The 26,261-nt window shown below is 53.5% G+C and overlaps 1 protein-coding gene across 3 annotated transcripts; it reads right to left on the bottom strand.

Annotated features, from left to right (window-relative positions):
- Positions 1-473: 473 nt before the first annotated feature.
- Positions 474-25,521, bottom strand: Tyk2 (tyrosine kinase 2). 3 transcript variants are annotated; one of them, XM_052188948.1, is made up of 25 exons: positions 25,431-25,521; positions 22,999-23,151; positions 21,559-21,774; positions 20,019-20,148; positions 19,694-19,841; positions 19,187-19,350; positions 16,409-16,775; positions 15,535-15,744; positions 15,278-15,435; positions 12,377-12,485; positions 12,050-12,245; positions 11,861-11,964; positions 11,590-11,766; positions 11,411-11,498; positions 10,316-10,443; positions 7,755-7,890; positions 7,518-7,672; positions 6,955-7,105; positions 6,634-6,731; positions 5,753-5,945; positions 5,359-5,477; positions 4,366-4,538; positions 3,953-4,070; positions 1,669-1,779; positions 474-1,589 (listed from the first exon to the last, which is right to left on the bottom strand). In XM_052188948.1, exons 3-25 carry the CDS (start codon positions 21,764-21,766, stop codon positions 1,455-1,457), a joined length of 3,576 nt encoding a protein of 1,191 aa, XP_052044908.1. In that variant the 5' UTR covers positions 21,767-21,774; positions 22,999-23,151; positions 25,431-25,521; the 3' UTR covers positions 474-1,454. The 3 variants fall into 3 exon arrangements, 2 of the variants coding, with proteins under 2 accessions (XP_052044908.1, XP_052044909.1); XM_052188949.1 differs by having other exon boundaries at positions 21,559-21,769; XR_007978891.1 differs by lacking the exons at positions 474-1,589; positions 1,669-1,779 and having other exon boundaries at positions 3,974-4,070; positions 4,366-4,575; positions 21,559-23,151.
- Positions 25,522-26,261: the final 740 nt, after the last annotated feature.

Raw genomic sequence — 26,261 nt, 5'->3', positions numbered from 1 at the left:
AAGTGAGATAACCCAGTCTCAAAAGAACACTCATGGTATGCACTCACTGATAAGCGGACATTAGCTTAGAAACTTGGAATAACCAAGACACGATTCATACATCAAATGATACCCAAGAAGAAGGAAGGAGAGGCCTCTGGTTCTGGAAAGGCTCAGTGCAGCAGTGTAGGGAATACCAGAACATGGAAGTGGGAAGGGGTGGATGCGGGAACAGGGGGAGGGAAGAGGACTTATGGGACTTTCAGGGAGGGAGGATCCACGAAAGGGAAAATCTCTTGAAATGTAAATAAAGAATATATCAAATAAAGAAAACAAACAAACAAACAAAACATGCCACCCACCATGGTCAGCCTATGTGAAGTCTTTAGAAATTCTCGGAGGGGCGATTATTTTCTCACCTCTCACAAATGCCTGTGTTCCTAGAACCCATCTGAATGTCACCCCTTCACCCAAAATGCAAGAAAACACCGGAATAGCAATAAACATAAACTTTATTAAACACTCATTGTGGCTCTCCTAAGCAATTGAAATGCAGCTCATCATCAATCAGCCCTGTGAGGTAGAAAGCCTGACTGTCCCCATAGCTGAGATATGAGGCCCAGAGAGGTCAAGACATTTTCCTGAGGTTACATGGGAAGGAAAGGGTAAAATGGGCAGAGTCCTACATATGTGACAAATGGCCTTCCTGTGTGTATGCAAATGTATGTGCAGGTGTGTGTGTTCACAATCATGCAGAGGGCAACTTCCTGAGGTACTGCTCCACCATTTTGTTTTGAAGCAGGGACTCTTGATGGCCTGAGTGTCACTGAATGGACTGGGCTTCTTGCCAGGGAGCCCCACAAGGCTGCCTGCCTCCACCTCCCCAGTCCTGGGACGACAAGCATGTCCTACCTCGCAGAGCTAGCGTGGGTCCTGCGAACTGAACTCAGTTGAAGGCATGCACTGTTGTTCGCCCTTCACTGACTAAGCCTTCTCCCCGGCCTCTGACAAGCAGCCCGAGTGCCTCTGTATACCAGGGACTGATCTCCTTGGCGGCTTAACCAACTCGGGACCCCATGCTACACACAGGCTCTCCCAGTCACACTCCAGCTTGGCTGGTGGTTTAGGGGTAACCAGAAGCGTTATAGCTTCTTTTGAAGTCTCGTTCTATCTGCACATCTTGCTACCTTGATGAAGATGGAAACCCCCCGCCCCCAAGTCCTCAGGCCTCCAGCAAAGCAAACAGTTTCTTCCCAGATAATGAAGACAGTGGGTCTCAACTGTGAAGAGATGATGGCCCAAAATGGAAAGACTCAGGAATCCCATCAGCCCCTTTGCACATCCAAGAGCTGTTCAGGTCATGGGCAGGCTCAGAGCCAAGGAAGGAAACTGAGGTCCAGGCAGGGTTTCCAGGCCCCAGTAAGGTCCAGGTAGTGTGACCCCTCTCTGTGGGGCCATCCCCAGGCCTCTGACTGTCAGCACACGCTGAACACCGAAGGCACCTGGCCTTGGTGCTTCTCCTGCGCGGACTTGAGAATGGGCACAAGATTCTGGAATGTGGGCCGGAAGGAGGCCTCTGTCTCCCAGCAGTTCTTCATGAGGTGATAGATCTGCGGGAGAAATGGGGCTGTGGGGCCTTTCACCCTGTGTCACAAGGGTGAGACTGGGGAACATCTTTGGGGGACTCACCTCACAGGGACATCTGTCAGGCCGAGGCAGCCTCTCTCCTCGTTCCAGAAACTCTGTGAGCCTCAGCACGGTCATCTGGCCCTGGGTTAGGCCGATGAACTCGATGAATTTCTAAAGCACAATCAACAGCTACTGTTGGCACAAGCTGTGAACCAGTGACCTAGTGTGTTATCTGTGCACGCGCACACACATGCAGTATGCACATGCACGGAAAGGCCAGAGGATGACAAAGATGTCCCAGTCCATGGCTGTCTGTCTTAGTCCTTTGAGAGAGGGTCTAGATTCTGTCTTCCTCCCACAGTTTTGGGGTTATACATTACATACTCATACAGCCATGCCGGGATCACGTGCATGCTGCGTGTGGGGAGGGCATGTGCTCTAGCACACACATTGATATGAATTTCTGACATTAATGTGGAGATATGAGGTTGAGCTGAGGAATCATGCTAGCACTCATCTTCCACCTCATCCCCTGAGGCAGGGTCTCTCAGTCAAACCCAGAGCTAGCTCCCCGATTTAACTAGACTGGCTTGGCAGCTGGCTCTAGGAATCCTATCTCTGTCTTCTCAGGCAGGATTTAAAGCAGGCCATCCGGCCCATCTGACTGAATTCAAGTGAGTTCTGGGGACCCAAACGTATGTCCCCATGCTCACAAAGCAAGTGCTTAACTGCTGAGCCAGCCCTGACACTCGGGGACGGGGTCTTAGGTATCCATCGCAGGCTGACCGTTAGCCCCTGACCCCCTGCCTTCACCTCCAGTGCTGGGAAGACAGGCATGCCCATTTTGTGCTGGGCTGGGGATGAGCCCAGGGCTTCATCCATGCTGGCCAGTGCTCTACCAACTGACTCTTTGCTCCAGCCCCCTATAAAATCTACTTTTTAAAAAGATTAATGTATTATTATATATAAGTACACTGTAGTAGTAGCTGTCTTCAGACACACTGGTAGAGAGCATCAGATCTTTCTTTTGGTTTTTTGAGACAGGGTTTCTCTGTGTGGTCCTGGCTGTCCTGGAACTCGCTCTGTAGACCAGGCTGGCCTCAAGCTCAGAAATTTGCCTGCCTTTGCCTCCCAGATTGCTGGGATTACAGGCGTGGGCCACCACACCCGGCACATCAGATCTCTTTATGGATGGTTGTGAGCTACTATGTGGTTGTGGTTGCTGGGATTTGAACTCAGGACCTTTGGAAGAGCAGTCAGTGCTCTTAACCGCTGAGCCATGTCTCCAGCCCTAAAATCTACTTCTTGAGATAACGTTCTTTGCTGCAGGCTGGTCTTCACCTCTTAGGCTCAAGGTTCTCCAGTCTTGACCCGAGTAGCCGAGGAGAAATGCCGTCTTTGGGGCTAATGTTCTCCTGGCTTCTCACCAAGCTCTCGGCTAACCAACCACTGTGGCGCAAAGCCTTTCAGCGATTCACTGTGAGATGGACACACGAACTAGTTGGGCCCATCAGAGAAAGTCACATGAATGTAGAGCAGAGAGGATCCTTGGTGTCTGTGGTGAGGGGATATCAAGCGACAGCAGGACAGGGTCACTGTGTACAGCGCAGGGGTCACTGTGTACAGTGCAGCCTTCTGCAGACACCAGCGCAGTGAATGTGGGATGGAACAGGAGATCCTGGCTCCTGGCAACACCAGAGGTCCCACTCACATGGGGTCTGTACACAAAACAGTAAGTACTGGGATTTTTGCCTGTGTGCATTTTGAGTATTTCAGTTACCCCCCCCCCCCAGGCTTGGTGATTGGAGAGTATTTGCTGCTTTTGCAGAGAAGAGGGGTTCAATTCCCATCACCCCATAGCAGCTCACAACTGGCTGTTTCTGAAGTGGTCATGTCTTCACTTTATATATCTGGTGCCGACCCTCCACCCCCCTCCCCATGTGTGATGCGGCACATGCATGCACACACCAGAACACAATAAATGGGTGGGGAAGAACCAGTCAAATAAACTCCACAGAAACAAAATAGCTCCCTGCACTGCCAAGCAATGGTTTGACAGGTCAGGCAGGGCTGGGCAAACAGGCCAGGGAAGAGCCTGCCAGCTAACGATGGTGGCACACGCCTTTAATCCCAGTATTTTGGAGGCAGAGACAGGCAGATCTCTGAGTTGGAGGCCAGCCTGGTCTACGGAGTGAGTTCTAGGACAGCCAGGACAAAATCCTGTCTTGAACTGCACCCCCCTCCCCAAGAGCCCGCCAGGGTTGCCTGGCTGACTTTAAATGCCTGCATTTGTAGAAAAGCTCCCTAGCAAACACAAGGGTAAAGTGGGGTGTCTGTTACTCACTGTGGGAGGACTCTGGCTAGAGTCACAGTATGTCAACAGCTCATACAGGGTCACCCCAAAGGACCAGACATCAGATGCATAGTAAAATTTGCACTCCTTCAGGCATTCTGGAGCATACCTGGAAACAGAGGAGGCTTAGGACTGGCTGACTGGACTTGGGAGTTCATGGGCAGGTGAAAGGACCCCTGAGTTCCAGTTGGGACCTCACCCTTCAGGGCAGAGCCTAGGGGTTACAGACCTACTACACCAAGTAAAATTGGCTTAGTGGGCTTTAGTCAAGTCCCTTTGGTCATTAAGCTCCGCCCACCAGGCTTTAACCACACCCACATGGTCTCTAAGCCCCGCCCAGCCGTCTTCTGCATCTCCGTTTCTCCTCCCCCCTCCCCCCTCAGACAATGCCAGCTCCTGATCACCAGAACACTGGGCTGTCCCCGTCCTCGCGCACTCGGTAGTACTCGTGGCCTTCAGGCACAGCCTTGGCTAGGCCAAAGTCTCCAATCTTGACCAGCCTGTCGTTGTCCAGCAGTACGTTGCGTGCAGCGAGGTCTCGGTGAATGTAGTGCTGAGCGTGCAGGTAGGCCATGCCCTGGGGTGGGGCAGAGCGAGTCAGGCTCAACCCTGGCCTGAACAAGCAAAAGGAAGAGCCAGAGCAGGGCTTGGAGCTAAGCCAGCAAAGCTAGAGAGGAGGAGGAGCTGTGAGGGGCGGGGCTTTGTGGGAGGAGAAATGTGCAAATGTCTACACCAACATGACCCCTGAGGTCCAATGAATGACCCTTTCACGAGAGATCTTGTATCAGATATCCTGCCTATCAGATACTCCTGGGGCCCAATGACTCTTTCACAAGGGATCGAGTATCAGATATCCTGACTATCAGATATTTGCATTGCGATTCGTAACAGTAGCAAAATTAAAGTTATGAAGTAGCAATGAAAATAATTTTATGGTTGGTGGTTACCTAAAGGGTCACAGCATTAGGAAGGTTGAGAACCAGTGCTCTACAAGGTAAGGAGCAAGGCTTTCAGAGCCCGGCTCGGCTGGACAGAGACTGACAGAGAGGTGGGACTTGGTGGGTGGAACCAAGCAGAGATGGCTGGTTCTAGGAATAGGTAAACCTCTACAGGATTTCAGGCAGGGCTTGCAGTTACTAGGCAGGCGTGCTAGGCTCAACAGAGGATGGGGGTGTGTGCGGGGGGAAATGGGAGGGGGCTAAAAAAGATGAGTGGGTCCAGTCCTCAGGAAGTGGTAGGGGTTAAGGGTGAAGCCTGTGGGGGCTGCCCAGGTGACCAGGATACAAAAAGGAGTGACAGCAATCTCGTCCAAGCTACAAGAACAGGGACAGGTACAGAGCCCATCAGACCCGCAGCAGAAGTGTTCCGCCCTAGGAGGAGGGGCACAGCCACCCTACCTCGCAGATCTGCTGGGCGAACAGCAGGAGCTGCGCCAGCCCTACGCTGTGCCTCGGCAGGTAGTCTCGGAGGCTGCCCAGGGGGACATATTCCATGACCAGCTGTACAGACTTCTCTCCTGTGAGACAGGGACCGAAGGGGGTGCTGCAGCAGGGGTTGCAGCCTCTGCATCCTGCAGCCCTGAGCCCTGCACAGCTCCCTCCCACGTAGGGAGGAAAAACCAAGACCTGTGCATGCTGGCACAGGTCCACGGCTTATGGGCCCACGTGGAACCCTGTGGCTGTGCGAGGGGCTTCTGTTCATCCTCCAACTGAGAAAGCTGCCCAGCCACACCCCGCCTCCACCCTGATAGAGATCTTCAGGGGTTCCGGAGGGCCGCCCTGCCCCGCACACCTTGGTCCTCGCAGCAGCCTCTGTACTTGACGATGTGTTCGTGGTACAGCGTCCGCAGGATCTCGATCTCCCGCTGCCAGCCTGAGCGGAGCTGGGGGCCACACCCCTCCTTCAGAGCTTTAACAGCCACCATCTCACCAGTGCCGTCGTTGGTTGGGTCGTAGCAGTACAGGCTGACCTTGCCAAAATGACCCTTGCACAAGTGGGTAGGAGAGTCATTCCAGGCTGTGGGACTTGCGAAGCCCTACTGACTCCATGTTGAACAAAATTCCTAAATTCTCAGGACTTAGGTCTTTTTCTGATTCCCTAGGCCTTCTTTCAAACCTGCGGAATCTTTACCTCTCACGTGGCTGAAAACTATGCCTTTTTTTTTTAATGTAGCACAAGCTAACTTGGAACTTGATATGCAGACAAAGTGGCCTCGAACTCAGAGATGCCTTGCCTTGCCACCTGAGTGCTAGTATAGAGTATCATGCCTGACCCTCAGAACGATTCTTGTTTGTTTTTCTTTTCTTTTTCTTTTGAGACAGGGTTTCTCTGTGTAGCCCTGGCTGTCCTGGAGCTCACTCTGTAGACCAGGCTGGCCTCAAACTCACAAATCCACCTGCCTCTGCCTCCCAAGTGCTGGGATTACAGGTGTGCACCACCACCGCCCTGTTCCTCAGAACTATTCTTAAGTAAGACTTCCCTAAGCCCCAAATTCCTCTTAAGTAAGATTTCCCTAAGCCCCAAATTCCTCTCCAGGCGGCCCTGCCCTAGGTCCCCAGGCCTGCAGGCTCCATTCCATAGCATCTAAGCCCCAAGTCCAGCTCTCCTTCCAAATCTTCAAGCCCTTCCTTACATCTCTACCTTACACCCGCGCTGTCCAGCCAACATCTCACCTCGCCCAAATCCCGGATCTTTTTCAAATAACGTTTGTGGAAGACAGTGGGGTCTGATGCTGGGGAGTCTGAGTTCACAGCCGAAGTGCCCACTAGATCTGGGAGAGCCAAAGCCTGCAGTTAGACCCTGGCTGTTCCCCCAAACAGTTCCATATGCTGCCTGGTGCTTGGTCCTCAGCCTCCCTCTCACCGGGAGACCCGTGGGTGAATACGGCATTGCCATGCACCGTGCCCCAGTCAGAGGCCAGATGGACAGTGCCTGCACTGGCAGGGACACCCCTCCCCCCGGCTGCACCCTCAATTCCCAGGGCCCTGGCTCACTCTGTGGCTGCAGTCTTGTGAGATCCCGCAAAATGGTGCGGAATGACGGCCGCTGTGCTGGTTCATAGGTCAGGCACTGGCGGGTGAGTGTGGCCAGCTCTGGGCATGAGGGCTCAGGGAGTTGATGTTTCTTTGTGTAAAACCGTTCTTTCTGTGGGGGTGATAACAACAGACCATGAGCGCCCCACACCACCCCACATCTTCCCCCCAAAGGCACAGAAAACCACAGGGTTAGCTCAGACCAGTATCTGGTCTTTTTATGCCCATTTTACAGAGAAAGCAGCTTAGGCTTATCGAAGACTATAGAGTCGGGAACTGGCTCTGCCGAGCTGGGGCCGGGAACTACCGAGCTACGGCCGGCACCCTGGCTTCCTCCCTGTCCTCCGCACAGCTGCTTTAAAGCCCCCAGGCCAGCAAAAACTGTGTCTGAAGCCAAGGTGGCTCTTCCCGGCCTGGCTCGTGAGCCAGTGTTCGCATTTGATGATCCCTTCTTTAGGAACCCTTTCCAGCCACTTAGATAGACCTGAGAACCCTCCAAACCCACAGACATCCTCAGAACATACCTCGGAGGGACCGCGACCCTGCAGGGGCGCCTCCCCGTCAAAGCAGATCTCCAGAAGGGTGGCCCCGAAGCCCCACATGTCCGTGGCAGTGCCCAAGCTGTTGGCCCCTCCAGACAGGCACTCGGGAGCTGTCCAGGGGATGCGCTCCACCCGCTCTGGGGGGCAAGGATCACGGATCAGCAAGGGCGGGAAGGACAGAGAAAGGCCACCGGTGCCCAGCCCTACTCCAGAACTCACCTTCCCTGGAGAGGGCGCCTTGGCCCACACCAGGATCGCTTAGCTTGATGAAGGGGTTGGTGCCCTCCTCCAGCCCCAGGCGGGCCAGCAGGATGTTCCGGCCACACACGTTCCCATGAACCAGATTCTTGTCCTCCTGGGGTGGCAGAGGAGAGAAAAGTTCATCAGCTTCCAGGACTGGGCCCAGACCCCACCCACCAGCTCTACCCTATACGGAAGGCTAGCCATGTGAAAACAACAGTTGTCAAATGACAGTATTGGTTATCAGGACAAGGTCACACTAGGAGCCAAGGTTCTTGGCCAGGAACAAAAAGTCAGAAGACTTCACCGTAGACCCCACACACATGCCAGGCACACTGCCTTACACAGGCTGCTCCCGCGCACACACACTGGAAAAAACCTTCCTCTCCTGTCAGGTGAGGCCAGCCCCACCCATCTGTTTCAAATTCTACCTCATTCCCAAGCTGTCACCATGCCTTAGCTCCACGCCAGCAAGCCTGACCCTCGGTTCTTTCTGGGATATGCGTGTGCTACTTGGCTTTGTAGGCATGCGTGTGGGGTTAGGGAGGGGTGCTAGGGCCTTCCCCGATGGCTCCTCAGCTTATTCTGTGAGACAGCATCTCACACTGAGTCTGGAGCTCACTGATTGGGAGAGGGAGCCAGGCAGTCCTGTCTTTGCTAGGGGCGCAGGATTTTTTTTTTTAATTATTTATTTATTATATGTAAGTACACTGTAGATGTCTTCAGACACCCCAGAAGAGGGCATCAGATCTCATTAAGGATGGTTGTGAGCCACCATGTGGTTGCTGGGATTTGAACTCAGGACCTTTGGAAGAGCAGTCCGTACTCTTAACCACTGAGCCATCTCTCCAGCCCCGGGGCACAGGCTTTTACTGTGGGCCGCGAGGGGCATGATTTGCACTGTGCAGCAAGCATTTACCCCTCTCCAGACCCACCCATACTTCTCACACCCTCCTCCTTTAGTGTGCCTTATGTACACTTAGCCCGTGCTAAACACAGGCCGCCTTCAGACTGAGCCGCGATCAAGCATGGAGCTGCATGTCAGCGCTGAGGGTGCTCCTGTTAGCTCCAGAGGCAGAGGCAAGTAGGTCAAGGCCAGCCTGATCTACACAGCAAGTCCCAGGCCGGTCAAAACCATACAGAGAGACCCTGCCTCAAAAAATGAAAGTTTACATGATTTTCATGACTTTGATACTGTGAAAGATGTACTGTGACAGGAACCTCACATGGAGATACCTGCAGTAACAGGAGAGTCCGTGTTGGTTTAAACACACTATATACTTTTGCTGTTTTGAAAAATGGTCCCAAGCTGGGTGGTGGTGGTGCACACCTGTAATCCCAGCAGTCTGGGAGGCAGAAGCAGGCGATTTCTGAGTTCGAGGCCAGCCTGGTCTACAGAGTGAGTTCCAGGACAGCCAGGGCTACACAGAGAAACCCTGTCTCAAAAAAAAACAAATCCAAAAAAAAAAAAAAAAAAGAAAGAAAAGAAAAAGAAAAAGAAAAGAAAAGAAAAGAAAAGAAAAGAAAAGAAAAGAAAAGAAAGAAAATGGTCCCAGGTGGCCCAGGTGGCCCAGGCTGGCCTCAAACTTGCTATATAGGGGCTGAGGATATGGCGCAGTAGGTAAAGTGATTGCTAGCCAGTGTGAAGACCCGAGTTCGAGCCTCGGCACCTAATGTGGTAGGGCATACGTGGCAACACATGCTTGTGATCCCAGAGCTGAGGCTGCTCACAGGCCAGTCGGCCTAGATGTGGAGGGGTAAGACAGCACCAGAGGAAGACGTCCAGCCTGTGACCTGCACGCACGCGCGCACACACACACACACACACACACACACACACGCGCGCGCGCGCGCGCACCAAAAATCTTACTACTTAGTAGAGGATGGCCCTGATGGAGCCCCTGCTGCCCCCCCCCCCCCAGTGCTAAGGCTGCAGGTGTCCATCACACCCTGACACAGAGCTGGGGACGGACCCCAGGCTTGTCCTTGTAAGGCGGGTGCTCTACTTAGCTACGTAACTACAGTCCCAGGCTCATTGCAATGCTTGCTACAGGGTCTTATCCTGGCTATCCTCAAACTCACTGTATAACTGAGAATAACTAAATTCCAAACCTTCCTGCCTCAACTCCTGAGTGCTGTGATGGCAGGTGTGCGTCACCGTGTCACCATTCCTGGTTTCACCTGTACCCCATTTTCTGCAGGAGACTCACTTGAGCACCCACAGGCAGGGGATGATCTACACTGTCTCTTCCAACTCAAATGCCACGCCCCAGAGTCCACGGTGTGATAATCGTTTAGGGCCTAGCACAGGGCCTGGCGCACGGCACTTGGGGCCACTGAACGTGAGTATACAAATGCGAGCAGACCTTCAGGAGACATTGCGCCGGCACAGCAACGGCTGGGGCGTGTCAGAGGCCAAGCCTGTGGAGAACGCTCCTGGGAGTCACGGTTCAGAACGCTGGCCTAGTGTGGCCTCCCACTCTGAAGCCCAGGCTACCTACTCCCATCTCACTGACAAGAACCCCCACAGGTGCATGTACCAGGTAGCTGAGGGCGCTGGCCAGCTGCTGAGCCACGGCCATCTTCCAGGTCATGGGCACTCGGCCCCTCTGTCGCCGTAACCACACATCCAGGGGACCGTGCTCTACAAATTCTGTCACAATGATATCTGCAAAGATAGAGCTGCTAGAGGGGCAGCCACCTGGCTCTGTCTCCAGGACCAGGACAGATGGTGGAGGTGAGCTCAGTTTGGAAGGGGGTGGTACCCTGAGAACAGAGGAGAGAGTCGAGGCAGGGGAATGGGGAATCTGGACACGGAGCAAGCACAAGACAGAGAGCAGGAAGTGGAAAGGGTGTGTGTGTGTGTGAGTGTGTGTGTGCGCATGCATGTGTGTGTGCGTGCTGTATGTGTGTGTATGGTATGTGTGGTGTGTGTGTGTGTGTGTGGTGTGTGGTGTGTGTGTGTGGTGAGATGGGGAGCAGGAGGCAGAGGTGACATCAAGACAGAGGAGTGGGCCAGGCACAGGCTGGAAAGCAGGATCAGGAGGCACACATGGGGGCACTGCAGTCACAACTGGGGTCGGCCTGCCCAGGAAGCTTGGAGGACAGGCAGAGAAGGAACAGAGGTCTAAGCAGGGTGGACACACAGGGTGACTGAGGATGCAACAGGCTGGGCCCTGCCTGGGGCCACTGTGCTGAAGGGATTGGAGTATGTATGCAAGAAGTTCTGGGAAGAATGGAGACTCAGATAGAGCCACAGGGCACAGAGTAGGTGGAACATGGAGTCAGGTGTGTGTGGGGGGTCAGAATATGCTTCTGTGTTAAGCTGTGAGCCGTGGGCTGGTTTTCGGGGAGGAGCCGGCACGTGCTGTGGGTCAAGGTCTGGTCTCAGGGTTACAGGAGAGAGACTGATGGTCAACTGGCTGGGGCGTGGCTCTGGGGATGTATCTCGACAACAGAGCCCCTGCGTGGAACACCATAGTGAGGGGCTGGGGTGTCATTCATTCGTGGGTTTAGTGTTTACCCTACATGCCGAAGACCTGGGTTCCATCTCCAGGGCCATTAAAAAGAAAGCAGCGATGAGCCGGGGAGGGGCGGGGGACCATGCAGACGCAGCTGTGGAAGGGTGTACTCACTCTCTGAGCCACGCACGCAAACGCCATGCAGGAAAGCCAGGTGCATGTGTGACACCTGGCTCATGAGGCTAGCGGTTTCATAGAAGGCCTGTGGAGACAGGGCAGGTCAGGTCTGCTAGCCCGCCCCATCCTTCCCAGTCGTCCTCTCCAGACACCCCAGGTCAGCCTTGCACACTCACCAAGGCGATATCATGGTGACTGGGGTCGAGAACCTTGAGCACCACGCGAAGCTGCTGCCCGCTGGCCCCGCCAGGCTCAGGGGCACATCCGCTGTCCACTTTGCTCTCAGCGGGGCCTCCCACTCTCAGCAGGCCCTCGTATACATTGGTCCTCGTGCCTTGGCCCAAGTGGGACAGCTGTAAGAAGTGGTACCGAGTGCAGTGTGGGTGGCGCAGGATAGCAGCGGGCCCCTGCCCCCCAGGTCTACACGCCCTGCCGCCGGGCACCCACCTGGGTGATTTCATCCTGGTGGACCCTGTGGAAGCTCAGCTGACTGAGGTTGAGCGGCCGGGGGTGGGCCCTAGAGCCCCGCATGACGACGAGGTTGGAGATTTCTAGGCATGGGAGTGGGCACTGCGCTCGTGGGTGGACTCCGGGGCGGAGTCATCCCCACCCTGTGCCGGTCTCTCTCCTACTCACCTCTTGGCCGGGGCAGGACGCAGTGTTGCAAGGGAAAACAGTCATCACCTGCCCGCAACGAGCAGCCCTGCAAGGCGAGCCGAAGGGCCCCCAAGCTGTCGAAGGTGCGGCCCCAGCCATCCAGCACGAAGGCTCCGGGCTGCTGGAGGATGGGGAACTTGCGCAGGCGCAGGCCCTTAGGGCCATTACTGGAAGCCTGGGGAGGCGGGAAAGCTGCTGTGAGTGTGTGTGTGCGTGTGTGTGTGTGTGTGTGTGTGTGAGGCGGGGCTTAGATCCAGCCTGTGACCACTGTACCTCCCTCCCCCTCCCCCTTGGCTCCAGGCCCACCGGGTTTCGATGGGCCACCGTAAGGATCAGGCGGTGCAGGTGGCTGGTACTCCACTGAATCAGGTAGAGGCCATCCTCTGGCCACAGTTTGGCCTGAACAAATGGATCCCTGGGAGAGGAGGACAGGGGAGGGGGGCACCATCAAACCTCTGGCAGTCACTGTAGGACTCATGCCAGACAATGTCCCAGGAGACCTGCCCAGAGAGACACACACCGCCTGGGACACAAGTCAGACAAAGGAGGTGTGGTAGTACACACCTGCGAATCCAGCTCACTGACAGTTCAAGTCCAGCCTGGACTACATGATAAGACTATGTTTCCAATACAAACAAACAAACAAACAAACAAAAGTAGAGTGAATGGGTGGGCACCTTAGAAGATCTGGGTTCAGATACCTAGTGCCCACGCGTGACTGGGGAGAGGAAGCACGCACCTTCAATCCCAGCCCTGAAGCTACAGCTCAGCTGTCTGGCCAATGAGAGCCTGTCTCAAACAATAAGGCAGAGAGGGTGTAGAGACTGCTCAGTGATAAACAGCACTTCCTGTTCTTGTAGAGGACCAGAGTTGAGTCTTAGCACCCATATCCAGGTACCTCACAACCACCCGTGACACTATTTCCAGGGAGTGCCACACTTCTTCTGGGTTCCTTGCTCACCAGTATTCATGAGGCACACACACACACACATACACACACACACAGACACACACAGACACGAATAAAAAGGAACCAATGGAGAATGACTGAGGAAGACATCAAGGCCAGCCTCTGGCTGCCTTATGAGCACACACATGCACACAAAACCTTCAGAGAGCCCGTAAGCTGCTCAGGGGACAGGCACTTGTTAGGAGCCTGGTGATGGCTGTGCATCCAGGACACGTGTGGGAGGAGAGCCCCGCCTCCTGCAGGTTGCCAGCTGCTGACTTCCCCACACACACCGTGGCGCACCCTCCCCTCAAGTCAATGGATGTGTAAGCAGCTCAGAACCACTGACAGTAAGTCCACACGTACCTGCAGACACACATGTGACCACCGCCATAGAGCGTGAGATGCGGGAAACTAACAACAAACACAGCCACGGGCAACGTGACAGATGCTGAGGCAGGAAAACAGAAGAAGCGTGTCTGATATCACATGGGTCACCCCCAGGTACAGCCACAAAGGGACAGATATAGTAGAGACAGTCACATGTCCCCAAACTACACACATCATGGTTGTGGCTCAGCACCCCAGGTCACAGGGCCACGTGGGGACACCATTTCTGTGAGACTCATCCCCTCTGAGGCTCGTGATATCCTACACTCATGACGAGGGGTCAGACACGAGGGGCCGCGGAGATGGCTCAGAGGTTTAGAGCATTTGCCGCTCTTCCAGGACACACAGGTTTGACTCCCAGCGCCCAGAGCGTTCACAACTGTTCCGTGACTCCTAGCGTTTGTGGGTAACAGAGATGTATGCGGTACAGACACACACACAAGCAACAAAACAAACAAACAAAATGATACACATAAAATTACAACAGCAACAAAACTTAAAAAATAAAAGGTAGTCACGTGTCTCTAGCCCGCATGGGGAGGTAGAGGCAGAAGAGAGGGAGCTTAAGGTCACCTCCGCTACACTGGAGTCTAAGCTGGGCCAAAAGAGACAGTCTCCAAAACAAAACCAGAGGCCAGCAAGACGACTTAGCTACAGGTGCTAGCTGTCAAGTCTGATGACCCCAGCCTGGTGCGAGTTTTGCCCCCAGCACCAGATGGTGGGAGAGAACTGACCCCTGTAAACTGTGCTGTGCCCACTGCCCATGCGGGGAGCACCTGCGTACACCACCGTGCCCAGTCCATGCAGTACGGGGACGGAACCAAGGGCTTCGCACGGGAAGGCACTAGAGCTTGCTCCAGCGAGCCTCGGACCCTGACTCTTGTTACTGCGCCTGTGCCTGTGTGAGGATGGATGTGCGCAGACACTGCGTTCCTGTCAGAGGACAACCTCAGCTATTGGCCCTCACTTGCGCTCTGTTGGAGGCCTGGGTCTATTGCCGGCCGCCATGTTTTCTGAACAGCATTAGTCTCCAGGGTCCATCTCCACCTACTGTGGCACCGTGGGAATGCCGGGACTGCAAACACAGTCGGCCACAGAGCTGAGTGTCTTTTAGGGGTCAACTGCAGATCCTCACAGTAGAAGGCAAGCACTTCATCCAGAGTTCTCTCTCCTAGACGACATGTTTTTAAATTCTCATTTGGAAAGCTGGAGAGATGGCACAGTCATTAAAGGGCTCACCACTCTTCAGGGGGACCCAAGTTCAGTTCCCAGCACTGATGCCTGGTGGCTCACAAGCACCTGTAATACCAGCTCCAGGAGGATCCGATGCCCCTGGCCTCTGTGGGCATCTTTACTCAAGTACGCAGACATACACATATGCCCATCATTTTAGGTGTTAAAAAAATCCTCACAATTTAATTTTGATGGGCTCTCGCTGTGCAGTCCAAGCTAACCTGCTTGGATTAAGTTGTGCGGCACCACAGCTAACCTCTCTTCTCCATAAGCATCCAGGTTCAGGTATTTTATTATAGTAACGAAAATGACCTGGTAGGAGGGCCCTGACATCCTACAGGGGCAACAGCAATGACAAAAGATGACTAACGGTGTCACACACAGAGGCCAGACAACTAAACACACAGCAAGCGACACACTGATGTGGCCCACAGCTAACTGGCCTGGGGACAGTACCTAGGTGTGATGGCAGTGTGTGTGCACGTGCACGTGCGCGTGCACGAGCACATATACTAGGTAGGCCACATGAAGCCCCTGTGTGCATGCACCCTGTGCACGTGTACATGTCTCCTAGAATTCCAGCTTTGGCTTCCTGCAGTGCCAACCCCTGGCATCCTCGGGCCACCACCACTCACATCAGGGGCCCGTGGACACCGTTCTGGATGCTCATCACCAGCCTCGGGGGTGCCACCTCATGGCACAGGTAGTGGCTGGAGTCAGCAGTCAAGCGGAAGTAGCCATCGACCAGCGCCACAAAGGACAGGGCCTCAGCCTGGGAACAGAGGCACAGCAGCTGTGGGGCCAGGGGGGACAAGGTCAGGGAGTACGGTCAGGAAGCACGGTGGGACATGTCCCAGCCCTCCTCCACCGCCCGCCTGCCTGGGGCGCCCACCAAGCACTTGTTGTCTTGCAGGTGGATGTGTACACGCTGCTCCTTTAGCACCACGTGGGAAATGTCCTGGAAGTCACAGAAGCAGGTCCACAGCGCTTCCGGAGGACTCCCCGCCAGGCGCTCCCCGGCCTCAGGGGCCTTGGCTTTCTTCTTCTCAGACTGGCTGCCACTGCTGTGGGGAGTCCCTCTGCTGTTTGTCCCCTCCGGTTCCTAAACACCACAGCGGGACGGGCAGGAAGACAACAGTCAAGGGTAGTTTGGTTTCCCTTCAGAGAACAGAAGGAACCGGCTCAGGCCTCTATCTCCAAAGCAGGGGAGGCGCCAGGTCAGTCCAGCCCGGGCTCCAGAGCGGCTGAGTTCCGGGTCGACTTGTACAGTGTGGAGTAAGACCCTAACTCAAAAGGTGAAAAAAAGAAGCCCCTCAGCTGGGCAGCGGTGGCACACGCCTTTGATCTCAGCATGGAGAGGCAGAGGCAGTGGATCTCTGTGGGTCTGAGGCCAGGAGTTCCAGGACAGCCAGGGCTACAGAGAGAAACCCTGTTTCAAGAAAACAAATGAATAAATAAATAAATAGCCCTCAAGGGCCAGTGGGATGGCTCAGCAGGTAAAGGTGCTTGCCTCCAAAGCCTGAGGACCGGGGTTTGATCCCCAGAGTGCACATGGTTGAAGGAGAGGAACCAGCTTCCCCAGGTGGCATCTCATTTCCACACGGACACGCTGGGATGACAGGGTCCACCTCCCACAAATAAAGGGAAGAAAAAAAATGAAAAGAAGCATAGAAACAGGACAGACTGACAGGCCTCTACAGCCAGGTGAAAGGCCAGGGCAGCTCAGTCACCCTGAGGGGCAGGGCTACAGCCACGTAACTGCTAACCTGGGTCTGTAGTGGGCGCCACTGGATACCGCCGGTGCCTGTCACCAGTACCTCGTGGGTGGGAGGCCCGGGAGTCAGCTCTGGGCCTGGGTCCCCAGGGCTCTGCCCACTGTTCTGGGTGAGGCAGGGGTCCCTCTCGGGCTGAGCCAGGACCTCCAGGTGACACACAGGTATGCGCTCCGAGCCAAAGCGAGGGGCCAGCCGCTCCAGGGTGGCCAAGTACTTCACCATCACCACCTGCCGGGAGAGGTGGCTGGGCCGGAAGGCCTGCAGGAAGCGGCGGAAGACTCGGCGGAGCCGCAGGCGCGTGAGCACGTTGTGCTGGCGGATGTGCTGACGGAAGGAACGAGGGATGCAGTTCTTGAAGCTGTACCGGTGACAAGGGGGACAGGTCAGGAGCCGGTGTGTCCAGACAGGCTGGGTGACATGAGGAGCAGCTAACCTCCCTGTGCCTGAGGTCCACGTCATGAGAAACTCTCTGTGTAGTGAAACATTGTCCGAAGGTTTTTTGTTTCATTTTCTTTTCTCTGTCTGTGTGCACTGCATGCGTGCACATGAGCCTGCACACATGCGTGTGTCCATGTGAGGAGAAGAGAGCATCGGACCCCTTGGAACTGGAGTTACACATGGTTGTGAGCTGACCCGTGCGTGCTGGAGCTGAACTCAGGTCCCCTGCAGGAGCAGCCAGTGCTCAGAAGCAACCAGCCCGCTCTCCAGATCCTTGTCTTGGTTTTTTTTATATTATATAATTTAGCTCAGGCTAGCTTAAAATTGTGTAGGCCAGGCTGACCTCAAACTTGAAGAAATTTTCCTAGTTCTATGTGCTATGTGTAAGAATTACAGGTGCACACCACCACATCTGGCCCCAATTTACTGTCCTGTGTTGGGGCGAGGACTCACGTAGCCCAGGCCGCTCTCGACCTTGCCGTGTAGCTGATGCTGACCTTGAACTCCTGATTCTCTACCTCCCATGTGTTACCATCACAGGTCTGCTCTACCTCCCATGTGTTATCATCACAGGTCTGGCCAACCCCTCTAAGCTAATTTTGAGGTTGGGAGGACTAGGTCATATACACTGTAGCCCAGGCTAGCCTACAACTTGTAATTCTCCTGTCTCCGCATACTACTGGTTGCTGTGACTACAGTCTGAGCCACATGTCTGGCCAGAGACAGTCCCATACTGAGTTTCCAGAAATTGCCTAGGATTTGAAGATCTGAGCACCACAGTGCCTTCGAGAAGTCTGCACCAATAGGGAACCCCACTTCTGTAGGACTGGCTTTTATAGGATTAATTCTTTTTTTTCTTTCTTTTAATTTTTTTTGGGGGATTTTTTTTTCCCAAGACAGGGTTTCTCTGTGTAGCCCTGGCTGTCCTAGAACTCACTCTGTAGACCAGGCTGGCCTCAAAATCTGCCTCCCTCTGCTCCCCAGACTGCTGGGATTACAGGCGTGTGCCACCACTGCCCGGCCTTTTCTTTTTGAGACAGGGTCTCCATGTAACCCTGGCTGTCCTAAAACTCACTATTTAGATAGAACAGAACAGGATGGTCTTGACTTCACAGAGATCTACCTGCCTCCACCTCCTGGGTGCTGGGATTCAATATATGTATGAGGGGCTGGAGAGATGGCGCGGTGGTTAAGACGTCTGTTAAATGATCTGTTTTTCCAGAGGACCTCAGTTCAATTCCCAACAACCAAATAGTGTCTCACAAGCATCTATACTGGGATCGCATGCCTTCTTCTGACATGTAAATGTGCATGCAGATAGAGCCACTCATACATGAAATGAATAAATAAAATCTAAATTAAAAAAAAATATGTGTACCACTACATTCAGCCTGAAATAATGTCTTAAAATACAATAAGGAGGCTGGAGAGATGGCTGCTTTTCCAAAGGTCCTGAGTTCAATTCCCTGCACCCATAAGGCTCATAGCCATCTATAATGTGATCCGATTCCGTCTTCTGGTGTGCAATGTACACACAGAGAGAGCACTCATACATAAAATAAGTAAGTCTTTAATCAAAAACAAAACAAAATAGAGTGGGCTGGAGAGATGGCTCATCGGTTAAGAACATTCACTGCTCTTCCAAAGGTCCTCAGTTCAAATCCCAGCAACCACATGGTAGCTCACAACCATCTGTAATGAGATTTGATGCTCTCTTCTGGTGTGTCTGAAGACAGCTACAGTGTACTCACATATAATAAATAGATAAATAAATAAATCATAAAAAAAAATAAAGTACAGCCCAGCAGTGGTGGTGCGCACCTTTACTCCCAACACTTGGAAGATCTCTGAGAGTCTGAGGCCAGCCTGGGCTACACAGAGAGACAAACAAGAATCCCTCTTCCCTACTTGGTCTTTATTTGTAAATCTTGTAAGACTCTACATGATTGTTTTTGCTTGTGTGTGTGTGTGTGGGTGTCTGTGTGTGTGTGTGTGTGAAAGTCAAGAGGGTTTTGGCGCCCCTGGCGCTGCAGCTATAGACAGGTGTGAGTCACCCACGGAAGCACTGGCAGCTGAGCTCAGGTCCTGTGTAGACGTCAGGTCCGCTGCACCACCTCCGCCCCAGGGTGTGCATTTCCGCTATGACCCAATCTGCTTCACAGCACAGGAATTCGCAGAGCTGATATTACATCCTAACACTTAGAGCTAGTACACAGTAGGCGCTCAACACATGTTTACGGGATGCATGAAGGCACCATGAGGGGTCCACTCTGGGGCCCCAGGGCACAGGGACTTTCATCCACTCACTCCTGGCCACACCCGTTTGGTCACCTGATCTCTCTGGCCATCTCCTCCAGGGGGACTCCTCTGCTGAGAGCCAGGTGGCAGAGGTGCAGGAAGGCCATGCCCAAGCTCTCGTTCTTAAAGTGGTGGATCTCCTCCTCGCTGGACAGGTCCCGCAGAGACACCACATCGTTCATGAACTCATGCTTTCCCTGAGGTGTAGAGGGATGGAGAGAAAAAGAGTGTGGGAGGTTTTTGCTCTATTGCCAATGAAAGAACGCTAATTTCCTACTTCTGGGCACCTTGTGGGCAAGGAAGAGGTAAGCATTTTCCTACAAGACCAGATACACAAACCACCTCCGCAGGAGGTCGGTTAAGACCGTGCCAGACATTACTAATCAATCCGAGCACTCATTCCCCCCAAGTTCTTTTGGTAAAGAGAGCTAAAGATCCCAGCTGGTGTGAGCTGAGACAGCAGCTACAGTGGAACTGGAAATGGGAGGAGTCCTTAACGGTCCCTGTGTCCCCCCCGAAAGTCCCCATCCCTGCTCACACCTGCTCAAACAGGTATTCAAAGGAGGCAGAGTCCAACAGCTGGACACCCTGCTCGGCCCGGTCTGAGGAAGTCTCCGCCCCTGGGAAGCCACATCGGTATACAGCTGGCTCCTGGGGATTCAGGCCGTGCCAGTTCCTGAAGTAAAACCTGCAAGAAGGGAGGGGAGTCAGTGGGGAAAGGTGACAGTCAGGATCAACCTGCGTTTGATCTGAGAGACACAGTGGATACACGGTGCACATGTGCACGCACGCATACACACAGTACACACACCACACCCGAGCACACAGGCACACTTACACTCTCTCCTACACAGTCCTCACTCACCTCATTCGAAAATAGAGGCTCGGGCTCGGGCTCCCGTCTTGGGATGTGTCCAGAATGTGGTTTGGGGGCAGCCAGACCTTGGCCTGAGCATCGTAGAGGGCGAAGAGATTCAAGCAGGGGGGAGTGATGCCTGGGACACGGAGGGAGGAGGTCAGATCCTGAGGACCCTGCACCCCTCCGACTCCTCGAATGCACCCTTCCAGCTCCCCTCCCATCCGTGAGCTGTCACATGCTGACACAGGCACAAGGCAGGCCAGCATGTCTGCCATGCCAAGGCTTCCCAGAACTACATTTCCCAGCTTCCCTGCGATGTGGGTCGGGGACAGTGGACTAAAGGGCATGTGACCCCAGAACTCTGGAGGCCATCCGGAACTAAGTGAAACTCTAGCTCCAAAAACAAAACAAAGCAGGTTGAGCATGGTAGCCGGTCCCAGCACTCAGAAGGCAGAGGCAGGTGGATGTCTGTGAGTTCCAGGCCAGCCAGGACTCCATAGAGAGACCCTGTTTCAACACACAAATAACAAAAACAAATGGTTTCAACCTGTCAAGTAAACACGAATTGTTCTCCAAATTTACAAGTTAACCTCGCTAAGGGCTGGCTGTGGATTTCTCTGAGCTTCCCGCCTACACTTCCCAGAGCACAGGGTGACAGGTGTGCACCCTCAGGCCTGGCTCTTGTGGTGCTGGGGTAGAAGCTGGGCTTCTCTGAGCACTGGGCAAGTGCTCTCCCGGCTGAGCGACAGTCTCATCCCTGAGTTTCAACTTTTAGTTCCTTTTCCCAGTTCTTAGAACTGGTGTCCTGTCAGCATGAAGGTCTTCTAGTTCCTCAAACAGAGCACACACTCTGGACCTGTGTGGAGACTATTTCCTCTGTGGTGTAGAGAAAAATCTCTTGTGCACTGTGTGGAAGCATCGCCTGTCAATAAAAAGCTGATGGCCTCTTAGCAACGGGCAGGGGGTATTGGGCGGGAGTTCCGGTGGAGAGAGGGGAACTCTGAAGGAGTCTGACACATGGAGCTGAGAAGAGGTAGCCAGCCACCTGGCACTCAAAGAGCAGAATAAACAGGTTAATAAGTTACAAGCTAGTCAGGGAACAAAGCCAACTTATGGCCTAGGCATTTGGTCATAAATAATCAAGTCTCAGAATTGTTATTTGGGGAACTGGGGCATGGCTGGGAAAGCCCGTAGCTACAAGAGAGTGCAGGCCCTGTTGCTCATGTCCACACAGCAGGAAGGTGGTGGGGGATGCCACAGTCCGGCTGCTGGCACTGAGCCATCGGTCCCTTCACTGGGGACCTCCAGGCAGGAACTCTACCATTGAGCCTAAGATTCGTTTTTTTGAAGCAGGGTCTTCTTGTATCATTAGGTTTGGCCTGGAACTTGGGAGGATCCTCCTGCCTCGGCTTCCCATGTTCTGGGATCATAGGCCTGGCTCAGCAGTGCTCTCCGCCCCAGCCCCAGCCCCAGCCCTCTACTGGCCCCGGCACAGGCTGGAGCTTGCACTCACTCCTTTTGGTCCCTCCCTGGGGCCGGGACTCACCGACTCTGTGGGCTACTTGGATGCAGGCCTCCTCTGCGGTCAGAGCTGCCTGGCTGAAGGTGACCCAGGGCTCTCCGCCCTCAGGCCCGGGCCAGTGCAGCAGCACCAGCAAGCGTCTGGTGGGCTCCAGGGGTTGAGCTTCTGCGCCATCTGCTTGGCTGTCTTCCGAGGTGGCTCTCCGCCCACACAGAGGCATGTTTGTCACCATTCACTGTGCTGGCCGACGACAGGCAGGAATACTTACCTGCCCGCCGCCCTTACTTTGCTTTTTTCCTTTTAAAGATTTATTTATTTATTATATGTGAGCACGCTGTAGCTGTCTCCAGATACTCCAGAAGAGGGCGTCAAAGCTCATTACGGATGGTTGTGAGCCACCATGTGCTTGCTGGGAATTGAACTCAGGTCCTCTGGAAGAGCAGTCTGTGCTCTTAACCTCTGAGCCATCTCTCCAGCCCCCACCCTTACTTTTAGTGATAGCAAAGACATATTTTTGGCTTCATTTTTGTTTTTTAGACAGTCTCATGTAGCCCAGGCTTGCCTCCAACTCACTACTATACTCTGTTTCTTAAAAGTGTATATGTGTGTGTGTGTGTGTGTGTGTGTGTGTGTGTGTGTGCATGTGCACACACACATGCATATGAAGGGGAGAGAGAGAGAGAGAAGTGCCACCTACCCACCCACCACCTGGGAAATATTTATTTAATGTAAACAAACACTTGAACAAGATCTTACTATACTTTTTCCAGGCTGTTCTTCAACACCTACATTCAAGCGATCCACCTGCCTCAGTGTTCCAAGCAACTGGAACTTCAGATGTACAATAGTGCCAGCAGACTGAGCCGCCTGCTTGTTTCTGGGAGGTCAGTGAGGCTCCCGTGGTCCATCTGGCTACTTGAACTGGCCTTAGAGGCCTCCTGGCTGCGGGAGGAGGCACAGACTTTCTCCTTCAATAATCTTCCAACAGTCTGAAAGGCTACACTGAGCTGAGGCACAGTTAGGGGAGCACTCCCCTGCTGTCCCAGCACTTCAGGAAATCAAGGTTATCCTCAGATGTGTAAGGGATTGAAGACCGGCTAGGGCTACGGAAGACCCTGCTTCAGGGGACCCTCAGGGGTCGAAGGCACTCGTACCAAGCCTGGCAACCGGAGCTCTATCTGTGGCAGCCACTTGACGGGAGGAGAGAACTGACCAAAAAACCTCTCCTCTGACCTACACGAGTGCTACACATGTGCCTATTAAAAACACACCTTAACAATACTAAATAAAAACAGAATAAGATCAAGCCAGGCACAGTGGTGCATGTCTTTCACTGATAACTCTGTGAGTTCAAGGCCAGCTTGGAGCACACAGTGAGATGCTGTCTTAATCAGTTAATCAATCAGCCAATCAATCAATCAGTATCTGCTCTGAACCAAGCTCACAGACCTTGATGTAACAGACCTGGCAGTGCGTCCTGGGAACTTGCTGTGTGACCTCAGGCAATGCACTTAACCTCTCTGGTCCTCCATTTCGCCAGGTGAATAAAAAGATGCTGTGGCGTTGGTACCGGAAGATCTTCTAACCTGGTTCCACATGGTACTGGGTCAGCAGGACCTGAATTAAACAGGAGTAACAACAGCCAGATAGGACACAAAGGGAACCCATTGCATGGGGAGGAGCTGAGAGCGGGGAGGCATATGTCCTGCATGCACGATGTCCCAGGTTCCATCCCCTGACCACCACCAGGCAGTGCTACGGCTGGGGCCGGTGACAGGGCTCAGCAGGTAAAGGCACTAGTGGCCAAACTTGACCACCCGGGTTTAATCCCTTTAACTCCCACAGCAGAAGGAGAGACCTGCTCTGAGCTGTCCTCCATGTATACTGCATAAGCACACATCTGCATATATACACAAAGATAAATATGTATAACGTAATTACCTCATAAACTTCACCATTTCTACTTTCCTTTCAGTGCCCCAGATCCACCCCTGTACGAGACCAGGGCTGCTATGACTCCCTTAGGGGGGGTGCTCACATGGGTCCCCACATTTAAGGGACAAGGTTCCACATACACGCCTTTAATCCCAGCACCTGGGAGGCAGAGGCAGGTGGATCTCAGAGTTCAAGGCCAGCCTGGTCTACAGAATGACTTCCAAAACACTTGGGATTACACAAAGAAACCCTGTTTCATAAAAACAAAAGAAGTGTGAACACAGTACATGTGTGTGCGTGGTGTATGTGCATGTACATGGTGTGCACATGTGTGCATAGTATAGGTATATATATTCATGCTGTATGCATGTGTATGCAGGCATATGTGTGCATGACATGTATGTATGTACATAAATTATATGTGTGCTTGGATAGTATGAGTAGATACAACTGCATATGTAAAGGCATATATGTGCATTTCATATGCGTGTGTGCATGCATGGATGTGTGCATAGAGTATGAGTGTGTGTAGGCACCCATGTACCTGCACATGCACGTGTGTACATGCACAGTGTATACATGTGTGTGCACCTGAGTATGAAAGTCTGTTTCCCATATGGACATAGGAGGCCAGAAGCGAGCATTAGGTCCTTCCTCTATTATTTTATGCTTTTTCAAACATAGTTTCTCTGTGTAGCCCTGGCTGTCCTGGAGCTCAGTCTGTAGACCAGGCTGGCCTCAACCTCAGAGATCCACCTGTCTCTGCCCCCCAAGTGCTGGGATTAAAGGCGTGCGCCACCATTGCCCGGCTCCCAGGCCCCCCCCTTATTGTTTATAATATGTGTGAACATTGTGCCTCCAGGTTTGTCTGTGCTGTGCCTCGTATGTCCCTGGAACTGGAACTATATATGGTTGAGAGCTGCCATGTGGGGGCTGGGAACCAAATCTAGACCCTCTGGGTTAAAGACGACTTTAACCCTGAGTCATCTCTCCTACTCCTTCACTTTTTTTTGAGGCAGGACATTACTAACCAAGGTCACTGTTTTGGCTGGGCTGCCTTGGAAGTCCCTGGGAGCTTCCCATGTCCATCTCCTAGTTCTGGAGTGACAGGCCTGCTGCCACATTCCAGTCTATGTGAGTGCCGGGATTCGAACTTGGGCCCTTATGTTTGCAGGCACTTTTCCAACTGAGGGAATAGCCATTCATCCTTTATTTTATGTTTTTGATATTGGCTTAACAGTGTAGCCCAGGCTATCCTGGAACTCACATTGGCCTCCAACTCGTGATACTTCTGTCTCAGTGTTCTAAATGCAGGAATAATGCACTATACTCAACATCTCTCTCTCACACACACACAATTTGTATTTTGAGGCAGCATTTTACTATAGAGCCTAGGCTGGTCTGGAGCTCACAGCATCCCCTGCCTCTACCTCCCCAGTGTTGGACTCGTCGGTATACAGGTCAGCAAGCCCAACCTTGAGACCACCAGCCTTAACAATTTATATGACTGTAGGCGCACCTACAGTCACATCCGCCGGAACTTGTCTCCTCTCCGGGCCAGGTTTGTCCCGAGGAAAGAAGGTGGTGGCCAGTGGCTATCTCAAAGGCTCAACGGGAAAGTGTGTGGCACACAGTAAGCGGTTAATAGTGGCGGACCACATCTATTCATGTTCAAGACGCCATCCTGGGGACGTGGGCTTTTAGGAGAACTCCCTTCCTCCTCCCTGGATCGTCTCAGAGACCCAGGCTCAGCTTTGAAGACAAAATCCAGGCAGTCTGTGCTTGCAGAAGCTGCCTCTCCCTCACCGCCCGCCCGAAACCTTGCCAACCCATCTGGCCCAGGCAATAACTGCACCGCGCACTCTCCGGGGAACCCCAGTCCCACCCTGGGGCAGTGTTAATGCTGGCACGGCCCCAGCCTCCTTCCTGCCAGCTTCCCCACCGCGACCCTCCGCACTCACCGTTTCCGGAGTCCTCGGGCTTCGGACCCCGGACCCCGCCCCACCGCCGCAGGGAGCCGTGGGCGGTCCTCCGCCTACGCGCCGCTTGCCATTGGCTGCCTGCAATGCGCATGCCCTCTGGGTGCAGCCCGTCCCGCCCAGCTCACGGTCCTACATTCCTATTGGTCATTGTGCAAGAACGGCGGCGTTCTGAATGTGGATGGCGAGGGATTATTTTAGTCGTGATTTGTTGGCGCTGCAAGCGGAGCCGAGGAGGCCTCTACGATTGGACGTCCGAGCTGAGGGCGGAAACGCAGAGGAGGGCTGCAGGGCCGGGCGGAAAAGTGAGGTCTGTAGGTAAAGGGCCTGGAACCCGCATTGCCTCGGTTCCTGGCGGCCGACCTGCACCCGGGCGTCGCAGCTGCAGAGTCACCCACGCGCGAGGCTCTCGTGCTACCCCAACGCATCCAACCTCTCCCACCACCCTTTTAAACACCCTGGCCCAAGCCCACCACACAAGCCTTCCTGGAACAGTCGTCGGTGAATAGGCTGTAGCGCAGTGCTTGAAGTTAGGTGTGATGACGCATGCCCGTAGTCTCAGTGCTTGAGTGGTAAGGAGCTCAGAAGTTCAAGGTCGAGGCCGGAGAGAGATGGCTCAGCGGTTAAGAGCACTGACTGCGTCTGATGCCATCCAGCGTACTCATAGGAGGAAGAAGAGGAACTTCAAAGTCACCCTCTCTACACTAGGTTGGGGCAAGATTTGCGAACATAGACCCAGTTTTTGTTATTGTTTTGGTTTGTGGAGACAGTGTAACCCTGGCTATCCTGGATTTTACTCCGGAGACCAGGCTG

Source organism: Apodemus sylvaticus, chromosome 7 (genome assembly GCF_947179515.1).
Source record: "Apodemus sylvaticus chromosome 7, mApoSyl1.1, whole genome shotgun sequence".
NCBI classification, from domain to species: Eukaryota; Metazoa; Chordata; class Mammalia; order Rodentia; family Muridae; genus Apodemus; species Apodemus sylvaticus.
The sequence above is the reverse complement of the archived record's forward strand: the minus strand, read 5'-3'. Positions and strand labels throughout refer to the sequence as shown.

What these genes read in the sequence shown, in the direction of transcription:
- Tyk2 (XM_052188948.1), bottom strand. Translation starts at nt 21,766, where the DNA reads ATGGTGACAAACATGCCTCTGTGTGGGCGGAGAGCCACCTCGGAAGAC. An exon ending in CCAAGTAGCCCACAGAGTCG is followed by an intron (nt 20,149 to 21,558) that starts GTGAGTCCCGGC and finishes TCCGTGTCCCAG; the next exon opens with GCATCACTCCCCCCTGCTTG. An exon ending in CTAGCCAGAGTCCTCCCACA is followed by an intron (nt 1,780 to 3,952) that starts GTGAGTAACAGA and finishes ATTGTGCTTTAG; the next exon opens with AAATTCATCGAGTTCATCGG.